The sequence below is a fragment of the Anser anser genome (assembly GCF_964211835.1).
Source record: "Anser anser genome assembly, chromosome: 4".
NCBI classification, from domain to species: Eukaryota; Metazoa; Chordata; class Aves; order Anseriformes; family Anatidae; genus Anser; species Anser anser.
Genome location: NC_139724.1, coordinates 42,252,076 through 42,264,668, shown reverse-complemented (window position 1 = coordinate 42,264,668; position 12,593 = coordinate 42,252,076). Strand labels below are relative to the sequence as shown.

Sequence of the window (12,593 nt, the reverse complement as noted above, 5' to 3'; positions counted from 1 at the left end):
TTTTCTTCAGAAAGGCCAAGTCAGCACTTTGTGGGAATGCGCTGTGACATACACCGTGACAGTGCAACAGTGACTTGAAATAACATTGATATCAAAAGAAAGAAGAAGGTGGGAAACTGGAGTATTAGACTTTAACCTACATCAACAAATATTTCTGGTTTGTACTGTGTCTCTGGAAATAGCTTTGTGGCACTCTTTTTACATGGCACAAGCTTTGTTTCTTCAGAGAGAGGGGAACCAACATGGAACCACCCCTTTAAGCACAGTCCTAAATCAACCAACCACCACAGCCAGTCCTTAGTCCTTTATGGTAAGTCCCTTACCTTTATAGTAACCCCTACAACATGTAGGGGTTAGTTACCTTCCAAGGTAGCCTTCTTCCCCTGTAGAAATTCAGTGTACTGACAAAATCTCAGACAAATAAAGGTAATGCTACATTTAATTTCATTAGCAGTATTTTGCTTGCAAATACAAATACACTATAAGGCTGTTCCCTTTGAGTGGAAAAATCAGTGCTGCTATTTCTCATAGGTTTCTTTCTTGTGATGCTATCACATCCAGGTCCCAGTCCCGTTGGACATCCATCATGATATGCCCTTTGATTGGTATGACATACCAATTGTGCCCACTACTAAATATTTTTATGCTGTAGTACTTTACTGAGATGCCACCTGATCATCCAGGTTTACATGTCTAATTTTACTGCAAGGCGTAAAACGTGTGAAGAGAATGGTTTATTACCGTACAGGAACTGTGGCTGTAATTGCTGCAGGCCCTACTGAAGACATACATATATACCACATGGACGTCTAGCATCTTTCAAATATTTTCAACATCTCTCATGGGAAAACTGAAACAACTACATGTCAGTTACCTCAACCTATAGCAGTGAAAGGAGAGATGATGATGCCATCCATACCAGATCCATCTCTCAAAGCACACAAATTGTAAGGAAAGTAATTATCACTACTTTGAAAGAGTTACAAATTTAACATCAGTCAGCATCAACTGTTTTACCAAACTGGTCAATGAATCACACAGCCAAGTCAATTCCATGATGCTTCACAAACATGAGCAGATTTTCTCTGGCTAACTTGCTTCTGCAACAAGCTGATTCCAGTCGTTGGAGCTTCACCGACACTTCAGTCACTACATGAAGTCCTGCCTGCCAGCAGTTACCTCTGACAAGCCTGAGGAGGGGCAAGGCAGTTCTGAAGACTATCAGCAAGATCTGAACAACAATACAGCTGATAAACATCTTGTCAAATATTTGTTACCTTTCAGGGACACTGGTGCAGAACTGTTAGTTACCAGTGTTTTCTGGAGCAGCAGGACCTCTTCCTATATGGGTAACTAAGTCCAGGAATGTATTCCCTTGAAAGGTGTATGACCGTGTTTTTTCTAAGGCAGAGAGCATATCAGAACTATTAGAGCTGAACAGATCCATGTAACAAACAGGAGGTTAAAAAATAAAAATAGGTCTTCCAGAGCAAAGTTTTACCAACTGGATATAGACCTTGTTGTGGCAGGGAGCATTTCCAGCCAGGAAACATAACTTATGTTATGACAGCTTGGCAGCGATGCCCGTTTATTCACTGTTGTTGGAAAAAAAAAAAAAAAGCTGTTTGTCTTAACTGTACAATTTAGATCAACCAAACGTTTCCTCTCTGCAACTCATGCAGGGTCACCCACATTAAAAAGCAAATAGTGTTTCCTAAGTCACTAAATAAAATTAGGAGGCAAAAGGATCATCTTTTAATAGGAGACCAACTTGAGCAACAGATTCGCTTGGCAAACAAGTGAACCCGATACATAGCCCTCCATAGGATTTGCTTCAAGACATACAGCTCAAATAGCATGGGGAAAGAATGCTGAAGGGATGTCCATCAGTGAAAATAAATAATTATAGGTAGTGCAAGGTTGAAACAGCTATAGCCTAAATTCTCTCAGAAGATAAGCAATACCTTTCCACCTTTCCCCCCAATATCCCTTATGTCCAAAAATACTGAAGCGTACCGGTCAAAGTTGGAATTGAGTTGTAAGGGAACTGGAAAAAGAAGGCTGCAAAAATTCAGCTCATTAAGTAATTACAATGATGCACAAAGAGGTCTTAGGAATACGAATAGCTCTAATAGACACAACTCGTCTGAAGCTTTCAGATCACTGAAACAAGTACTAGGCATATTTACTATGGTAGTGAGCTACGTACACCATCCCTGCCTTCCCCCCTTGCCATAGCCTGGAGAAAACCAAGTTATTTCTTATGCTGTCTGCATAATTTTCAGTACTTTTGACATCACAGGACTTAATTATATCTATTATACGTAACCTATGACAACTGCAGGGGTGTGTACTTTTCCAACAATCCTTGGGGTTATTGCTACTGGACTAATGAAAATGCAGATGAGCAGACAAGAAATTGACAACCTCTGGAGTTCACACAACACACCAGGTTCTCAAGGTTGCAGTTTGATGAACACTAAACAGGTCCACAACATCGGTTCTGTCCTGCACTCACTGCACAAAATTTCCCCATGCTATTCATGCAGCCATGCAATGAATTAGAGCCGGGAGCTGGCCGAAAAAAACACACCAAACAAAATACCCACAAAACAGCTGTGCTGCTTAACATTTTTATAAAGGCTGTTCTCTAGCCATCGACTCAAGACATGCTTTGTTTCAAAGTGTTCTGTTCTCAGACAGACTCGCCAGGAGATAGGTACTTCTTTGTTTCATGAAGCCATCACTTCCAACTGCTGCAGCAGGTTACCAAGCTAAAAAAACAAGCCTGCTTATGTAAACAAGAGCTGAAATTATTTAAGGAGTTTTTTTTTTCTTTAAACTTGCTGCCATTTCTATGTAGCAGAATATGGAAACAATCATCTACCTTCATTCACACACTTTGAACCACAAGTGTAATTCGCATCAAATTTGTTTCCATAAACAAATCTACATCATCAGTTAAGCATCCTCTCAGAAAGCAGTATTTAATCCAACATGCATCAGTTTTGGATGACACATTCGAAATACAAGATTGCTGTTCAAATTACATTAGTAATACTGAATATAGAAGATCACCTCTGCCTTGGGAATAACATGAAATGAGTATTTTTGCAATATTCAATGAGATTTTTGTCTGCAGTTAGGTAACTGTTACAGTTTTGTACCTTTTGTGACGCAGTCGCTGCCCTCTGTTCTGCCTGGCTTAGTCGCCTTTGAAGCCTGTTGATGTATTCTCGATATTCCGTCATTAATTTTTCATCCTGTGGAAATGAAGTACCGCGTTACAAATGTAAAGTTCTCTTTACTGGATCCATACCTATTGCAGTGAAAAGCTTAAAGCAAGAGGAATTTAAATGGAGCTGTTTACCACCTATAATAACACTCAAGACACAATTTTGACACATTATAGACAGTTTCCAGCTCAAATATGACATCCTATCACTTTTCCAATCACAGCGATCTTCAGAGGAAGTTTTATTCATTTCACTGTTTGAAGTAAGACACAAAGCTGGCATTTCAGTCCAGGTAATTTAATTTGCACTATCTTACAATATAAATATTTTAGCTATATTCAAAGGGAAAAAGAATATACATATGATATTAATCTTGCTACAACTGCCTTCTGTTCCCTTCATCTAATGGTATGTATAAAGCCTTTCTTTACCATTCTTTAACATTAGTTTCAAAAATCTATTCCCACCTTAGCCCCATTTTTCTCCTCTAAATAATACAGCACTACGAAAAACAACACACCAGGATTCATCCTAGACAGAACTGGATATTATCCCAGATTTATGAAGCAGACTGACAGGGTAGCTGTTTTCTAAAGTGACCGTTAATTATTGAACAATGCACATTCCAAAACAGCCATGGCCTTAATTTTTAATGAATAATGCTTTTATCTATATGCATATGTACACATACAGTATACATTCTACTGTACATATAGTATGCTGACAAATTGATCTCTCTGCATATGCTACATTATCCATAACACAATGCATCCTCCTTTTTAGAGATTTAGGCATAGGCTTAAGTTTCTTCACAAACATTTCCTGAACTGTCTAAAATTACCAGATTAGTAACCATGAGAGATGATCTCTCTACCTTTCCTAATAATTTGAGAGTAAAGTTAATTTGTCTTCCTGTCATTTGAACACGACAGTCAGCAGAAACAGTGGTGTTTTCAAGCTATGTCTACTTCTCTCAAAAATCCTTTTTCTTTTTTTCTTTTTTTTTTTTAACCAGAAACATAACTCATCTAAATGGGTTTCTGTTAAGATCCTAGTGTTATCTGCATTCCGTTATAACTGAAAGGAGTGGTCGTATCGGTCAATATCTTACCTCAATTACCTTTTCATTTGCCATTTCCAGCTGAGAAATGAGCTCCTGGGTACGAAGTTTTTGTTGACTCAGCTCACTTCTATTAATCAGAAGAAAAGATGCTGATTACCACAAAGTAGTGCATCAGTTATCAGAACATGATCTCAAAGGCTGTTTCTTGCATTGTATGGGCTTGTGGCATATTTTTAATTACAGCGTTGCTCTTAACACATTAATTTCAAAAGCACTACAGATAGAATGTGTATTCAAAACTGTAACGGCAGAGAAATGAAATGTGTTAGTTAGAATTAAAAGAACTTTGTCACAAGCATTCAACAATTTACAGGGCTTTTCTGCTGTTTATCTTATTTTACAGGCATATTATCAAATACGCTATGAATTTGCCCAGTGCATTTAATTCTTAGATTAAAATTCTAATTAGTGTTTTATAATCAGACTTCAATATGGAAATTTTTGAAGATACTTTGAAGTACAAAACTCAAATCTTTCTGTGCTTTGTGTGACAGACAACAATGCAACACTTCATAAGGAGTATGTCCCCTTCTTCAAAGTGGTCTTTTTACTATTACACAACATGAGTTTTAGTGATCCTAACTTTGTATAGTAGTGAAGATAAATTAATTAATATTAATTAATAATGCAATTAATGTTAATAATGCAATTAATATTATGCACCAAAACGAGGCGTTTTCAGTACATGGGTCCTAACGAACAGCTGTTTTTTTAAAACTGTCTTAAAGATCAGTTTTTATAAATCATTTTGTTAGCAATACAAAAATTTCACACAATTCACATCTTTTCATACGTACCTTTTCAAAATAAACTATTCAAATGCTACAGCTTACAATGTGTGAACTGCTTATGGTGAAGTTTAACTACACTAGTTAAAATGGCTTTGAAAATACAGACCTATCAAATTGTGACAAACCATCTCTAGTGCTATGTCATCTTAAGGAGAGGATCTAAAAATTAATTTTCAATATTACGAATTCTTACTCAGTGAAAACAATAAGCCTCCCCTATTTGTTCTGTGGTGTGGAATTAGCATTCTTAGCAGCACAGACCATAAATGGAGTTTGTATGCTCAGGTACAGCTGTATATCAAGAAATTATTTTTATAATTACATCACACTGAACATGTTTTGAAAGGAAACAGTTTAACCTTGTAAGTAAAAGGAAATATGACAGCTGTCAGGACAGACAGTTGATTTGTTCTGATTGTTAACCCTCCCCCTAATACATATTATGAGATTTTAATATTAAAATTCAGCGGTAACTCCAACTGCTGAATAATCAAATCAGTCTCTATGGCATATTGTCTTTGTTAAGTGAGTAGGAAACAAAAGGTGAGCTTTTAATATTTTGGCAGACGGGTGATAAATTCACCAGCTGTAGCAAGTACATTCTGCGTAGCTCTCCTATGACAAATATAGCATGTGCCAGATGTTTTTTTGGTTGAGTTATACTATAATATGCTTCAGTTACTCTTACTAATTATGAATTTTGTATACTGCCAGTACCTGCAGCTGTCTCTCATCCTGTTAATTTTTTTCTTTAATGAACATCTTAAAATAAGCAGTTATGGCTGCCAAACATTACAGAAGTGCAGCCAAGAATAATGTTTTAGAAATGGAGGAAACTTCTTCATCTCAAGATGCTGTGCAATTCACTCATTCACTCAGTGTACTGTACAGGATGTAGGGAGAAGGAGAAGGTGGCTCTGGCCAACACTTCATACACAGACCAAAAAAAAAAAAAAAAGATTATTCCTCAGAGGTAGATTCTTTTCAAATATAGAAAAGATAAATCTGAGAACTCCAATAAACACACATGGTTACAGATGAGTCAGAAACTCTTAACTCTGACACAGAAATGTTTCAGAAACAGAAACTGGAACAAAGACACACGAAATAGCTTCAATCAGGTAAGAAGAAAGTTATGACTTAAGCTAAGCACATTATTTAAATTTAAAAACAATATGGCAAGAATTCCATTTTAAAAGTAGTGATGATTATAATTCTAGTGAATTAAAAAGACATTCAGTATAGTTGCTCAAATATAATGGGTTAATTTTACAACAAATGCTTTTTTTTTTTTCCAAAAAGTTATACCTTACTACTAGACAATAGTGGCAGATAGCTAAGATTACAAATTTACTATTTTTTCATACTATGTATTAGTATTTAAATTTAACACTTTTCTTTGAAGAGAGTTAAGATTTTTGAATTAACTTAAATGATTTTTTTACATGGAAGTCATTTTTTAAGTACTTACTCTATTATTTAAGCCAATGTTTATAAACTATCTTATGTGCTGTTCGTTCTCTTAGATTCAGTTTATTCTCTTCTAAGAAGAGTTTTCTCTTCTAAGTTTTCTCTTCTAAGAGTTTTCTAAGAAGAGAACAGAATTGTATATACGTTATCACCCCTACTCAGGCTTATTTGTACCTTAACTAAACAATCACCATGAGTCTAAGAGACCAAAGTAATATTCACTGCAAAGTTGACATAATTGTAAATTTCCTGTAAAGTTTTCAAGTTACGAGATCCATATCCTTCCCATCTGCAGTTTTCATGTTATACTGCACTGAAGATCATTCTATGGATAATGCAATCGTTTGACTGAATATGACACTTCACTTCTCTCTGTGAATCTTGTTCTGATCTCTGGTCCAGAACAGAATCATGTTCAACAAAAACGTGCTCCTGGTATTGACCACTGGTGAGGATTCTGTTTAGTGAGTACACGTAGCCACTGGTTATCTGCCAAATTTCAGTTTACCCCAATTCTTTTCTCCTCATTCTCAGGGTTAGAACTTAAAAAGAATGAAAAATACCAATAGGTGAATTAGAAGGGATTAACCAGCTATTACAGCTTGTCTTATGACCTCTTTGTTTCCTTGTTTAACCTCATTAGTGTAAATACAGTCCACTCAAGGCCCAGCACTGGACTTTAAACAGTGAATGAATAATTTGCCCTCCCACCCCCCTTTAAAATTTGTGTAATGGCTTTCATTTGCATTTTCTTTTAGTAACTGCTTACAAATTTGATTACCTTGTTTTTGCTTAAATTCTGTTGTCAGAACTTTCTCTCTCACACCTTCTCAATCTAGACTGCATTCTCTTCTTACTGAGGTTTGTTTACTTCCATTCATAAATTTCATAATACTATCGTGGTATTGGTGGTTTCATTTTCTATCTTTGCTGCCATTTATTCTTCTCAGATTAAGTATGAAAAACTATATAGCCTTATTCTCAATGCTGTAGGGTAATAAGAACAGTTCTAGAGAGTACCATTCCCCCCAAAATATGGCCATACTGACAGTGATCTTGGAGTTGTGATCTACAGCTGTAAAACTGTAAGCTCTACATCCTGTGATGAAAAACAAAAAAAGCTGTCTCTATTTCTTACAAAATCCTACATACATGGACTCCAGCAGAATGGGGGACAGAATTAGAAGGGAACTGAAAAATCTCATGGGTTCAGGTAAAAGAGTTTAGCAACTGAAAGAAAAAAAAGCAAAAGCAATCACTCACCACCAACAGAGGAATGCCCAGCTACTTTGGAAAATCTTTCATCCAGTTTTATTTCTGAGAATGAGATTATTATGAATGGTTTATCACCTTGGCCAGTTTGGGCCAGCTTTCCCAACTACGTCCCCTCTCTACTTCTTGCCCACCTCCAGCATACTCACTGGGGTGACAGCGTGAGAAACAGGCTTTCGCACTGCATAAGCATTGTTCGTCAATAGCTGAAGCATCACTGCATTATCAACATGGTTTTGGTCACAAATCTAAAATGCAGCCCCAGTACTCCGAAGGTAAGAGATTTTTATATGTATTTATATATACATAAATATACAAAGACATAGACAAAATTATTATTTTCTTTAACATACATATATAGAGGAAAAAACAAATTCACCAGCAAAAGCCTTTGGACAACTTATCTTTAAATATGAACACTGTACCACTTTCTTTTTTAAAACTTTTAACAGTAATCATTGGAATGACTATTTTATAATTGTACATAGCTGCTGTCCTTTTCATAATCTCATTGTAGTTTAAGTTCATTTCAGTAAATGTCATTAAAACTCATAGTACATCTAAAATTGATGCAATCAAGACTCAGAACAGCTTCATTTCACAGTCTGCAAGACTAGATGCTTTGCAGGAATAAAAAGGGTAAAGACTAGTCACAAGTCATGCTGCCAAGAGAGGCATTTTTATTTGGAAGTATGACCTATGCTGCAAGAAGCACTGACCTTCCTAGTAACCTTCAAGATTGCTTTTTGGCACAAGTATATCAAAGCAATCCTGGTTCCTTGCCCTTATTATGAGATGAAAGTAAGGTCTACTACCAATAAATCCTTCTAAAAGTGTACAGCATCTTAAGATGCTTAGAAGGAAGAAAATTTCGTCTCATTTATGAAGAATATATTGTACTGTTCTGAATAAAATGGTGGAATGTAGTCTACAAGTATTCAATTCATTGCCTAGTGTTTCAGCACTGTTTTGAATTCCAAATTCAGTTTTACAGGCAATGATTATGTGTTTAACTTATACCGAGACGCAAGTGCCCAAGAAAGCACTGAGTAATTTTCAGCGAAGCCTAAAAGTATTGACTTACTTACCAACATTTTTATCTACATTTTTTTCACTGAACTACTACATTCTCATGCTATTTAAAAAATCATCACTTCGCTCTACTATTAGAGCTTGAAAATTTTACTTTTCAATTAAAAAAATTAAAAGTCAACTAATGTTCTCTGATGTTGCTTTGTTTCTTAAAAACATTTATTTAATGTTTCCTTTACGTATATGTATTACACCTCGCAAACAAAACACAACAGACTGAAAGACAACAAATGAGCAGCATAGAATATGGAAAAGTAAGCAGCTGTTGCCAGGAAGTTAGTAAAGATGCCAAAACGTTTCAGACACTTTCACATGGAAAATGGAAGTAATGAGGAGAGACCAAAACCAGCAACAGATCATGAATTTAAGGCAAAGGAATGGGAAACACCTACACTAAATGAGACATTGACTCAATGCCTGTGAGGGCTTGAGAGCTGCACTAACAGCAAACTTCTGGTGAATACAATGTTAAGCACTTTTATGTAATGTGCCTCCCCAGTTAACACGGGCATGACTTTCTAAGGAAGTTTATAACTATTTCATGAAAAACATGCACTTGTAAAGCACATTACTATGCTGTAAGAGTACTAATTCTTGTTAAAAACCGAAAGTCTATGTCACCAACACAATTTCTGCATTTGCCCATACATTTACATGAATCCAATACATAAAACAGTAACTTAATTAAGTGCCAAGGTATGCCTCGTACTGCCCTCAAAATATATTAAATAAACATGGCACGCTTAGGGAGTTCTCTGCTGAAACCCAAAAAGGCTATGTTAGTATCTTTATCTAAGCTCATACCCTTCCTGTCCAATCAAGACAGATGAAGTTTCTAAAGAAAATACTAAGTTTTCCTTAAATGTTCACAGCTTAACTAACCCTCTCAAAAACACAAACTTAATAAGACATGTATATAGGAAAGCTGGGTGAACATCATCCTTTCACTTGGAGTCTGATAAAAAACTTCCTGGTATGACTCCCTGCATTAGCTTCAAGAGGACATCCAAAACAGAACCTGTAATTCAATAGGCTGTGTTTACCCAGTATCACTACTAGTTAGTGGTCTTGGTGATAAATCTATCAGTGCATTGGCTGCAAATTTGTTTTGCTCTTTAAGTAATTCAGCAATTTTATTTTAGTTCACTACAAGGTAAGATGTGATTTGCCATTCTGTACTTGCGCACAAAATGCTTACTCAAGAGTTATTTTGGTAAGATTAAAATAAATAATTATTCATTTAGAATATGAGCTATGATTTTGCATTGAGTTACTCCTACTGTGCGGCTCAGGAGCTAGTTTTCATACCAACTTTATTCTATGCTGTATAATTAAATATCTGGTAATGCACGTAACATACAAAAAATAAACTGGTTTTAAATTTCCTAAATAATATTTATTTATAGGTACTGTCATAGCTACTTGTCAACATAATATCAGAACATCACTGCACAGACTTAGATGAAATTCCTTATTTAATTTTAACTTACAACCTTTTATCTGAGAATTAACTTGTTGCTGTTGCCAGCCTCCTTTTAAGGCAGAGCAAATCTTCTCCAATAAAAAACTCTGATTCTCCATTATACAAAAACATAAAAGCATCACCAACAAAATCGTCTTAAAATGTAACTGACTTTGCTTTTAGACTTTGCACCAAAATGCCTACTAGTGACAGAGAACCAGATGGGCTTAGGCTAGACTTAGTTTATAATGAGATGAACTTTTTTTCTATTCTTCAGATCAGGCAGCATTTGCTGATACAGAATGATAAATTACTGCAGGGGTTTCCCAGATGATACCACATAGGCAGTCTCTCACATAAACAGGGGCATTTTGAAAATTTACTGTCTATTTTTCATACAGATTCTCAAAACAGACTTCCTCTCTTGTCTGTTATATTTTCTATGTCAGCATTTTGCTGCAGATAAATAAGGTCTAAAGCTTTTGGCCCGCTATTACAACATTTTAACACTTTGCATTAAAGCTTCATGAAGGAAAGCAGCTGTTTCACAGACAATTTTAATTGCTTTGGAAGTTTGCAATTTTTCCCTTTTAATTGGAAGTTGCTGAATTATATTCTGCATCTCAGTTACGAACATAGATGCTCAGCTATGGCAGTTTTATAGTTTCATGTACAGCAAATCAACTACAAATTTAACAGCTTAAATTTACCTTACCATGAAACACTACAAAGTATTTTTCTTCTCTAGTTACTGCATTTAAAATAGATGTCAAAAAAGCATTAGGAAGATGCAGCCATAAAGTGAAGCTGTACCACTAAGACTGTCAGTTAATATGCAAAGCTCCTGGTGTCTTGCAGACACAATGAACACTGTGATGATTTCTTCTGAAAGAGACTTTTTGCTTTTTAAAAAAAAACTGTTTAGTAATCTTTACAAAATGCAGAATATTTAAAGGCAAAATAAATCCAGCCTATATCTGGACTGAAAACATAAAAAAACCTGCTTACTTAGGAGAGGTGAAAATGGCAAGAGGGACTACGTAGGACTTTTTTATCTAGAAAAATAGGCCAAAGTGTTATCTCTAACTGGACTTAGCGTGCTTTTGGTCTATCTGAAAAGTTTACACTGAACTAGTCATCATAGATGAGTACAAAAATTGTTATAAACACTATAAACACTATAAAAGGAGTACTTTAAAAATAAAAGGGCTTCTAGGTTGACCAGTGAAGCTGCAATTAAAACAGAAAGGTCATCAATAAGTATTCCTCTATTTGAACGGAGGATAGGTACAACTTGTCATGATAGACAGTGGGTCACTTTAAAAACATAAGAAAATAGTTTCTAAGGGATGAACTGTATGTTCTACACACGACACTGCTATTTTCAAAGTTCACTGGAGGCCAAATTCACATTCTTCTCCCAAAAGATCGAAAAACAAGTTAGAGTAGTGGTATGGTAAACCTGCAAATGTTGTCTACAACAGAAAGTTACATTTCCTTGCTCATGTTGAGAAACTTGGTTCTAATTCTACTCACACCTGACATTAGTTACATAAGTAGACATAGTTAGACATAGTTGCATTCTGACAACTAAGAAATGTCAAGCTATGCTTAAAAAAATATGACTTAAAATTGCAACACGGATATTGGAAACATTATGGTTGAAGCTGACAAGGTGCAAACCATTAGAATGGAACATGAAAAATTTACCAAAGGAAATAAAAGCTAGAATTTGTAGGTTTCCAATTTTAATACAGCAAAATATTTGCTTCCTTGTTAACATAATAGTAAGCAACTTCTAAGATCAATCTGAACAAAGAAATGTACTTGAGTGCATCCTGAACTTGACGTGGCTGAAGTTAAAAAGGTCATTTAAAATTTCTCAAATTAACAAAGCTGCATGCCCCGGATTTTTCTTCTAAAAACCACTGAATGCCCTCTCTAAAAGGTACATATAACATTATACTCTTCTCTAGCCATTCAGAGAAACAAGACTTATGAAATCAGGCTTCCTGGTTTAGAAGTAATTGTGTACCAGTCTCAATTTCCTCCAGTTTTCAACCAACTTTGAAAAGGGGGAGATCTTGAAGACATAAACTTAGAAGATCTGTAAAAATATGAGGCTAATTAATCTCTAATTTATAGGC

General features: G+C 35.5%; 1 protein-coding gene across 6 annotated transcripts in view; it reads right to left on the bottom strand.

Annotated features, from left to right (window-relative positions):
• The window catches only part of SCLT1 (sodium channel and clathrin linker 1), a 47,173-nt gene that overhangs the window by 6,542 nt on the left and 28,038 nt on the right, over nucleotides 1-12,593 (bottom strand). For 3 of the 6 annotated variants that reach the window (XM_083833671.1, XM_083833670.1, XM_083833675.1), the window contains 2 exons: nucleotides 4,348-4,426; nucleotides 3,168-3,263 (listed from right to left, as the gene is read on the bottom strand). In XM_083833671.1, coding sequence (XP_083689797.1) covers nucleotides 3,168-3,263; nucleotides 4,348-4,426 — 175 coding nt within the window. The other 3 variants (XM_083833672.1, XM_083833674.1, XM_083833673.1) reach the window with 3 other exon arrangements.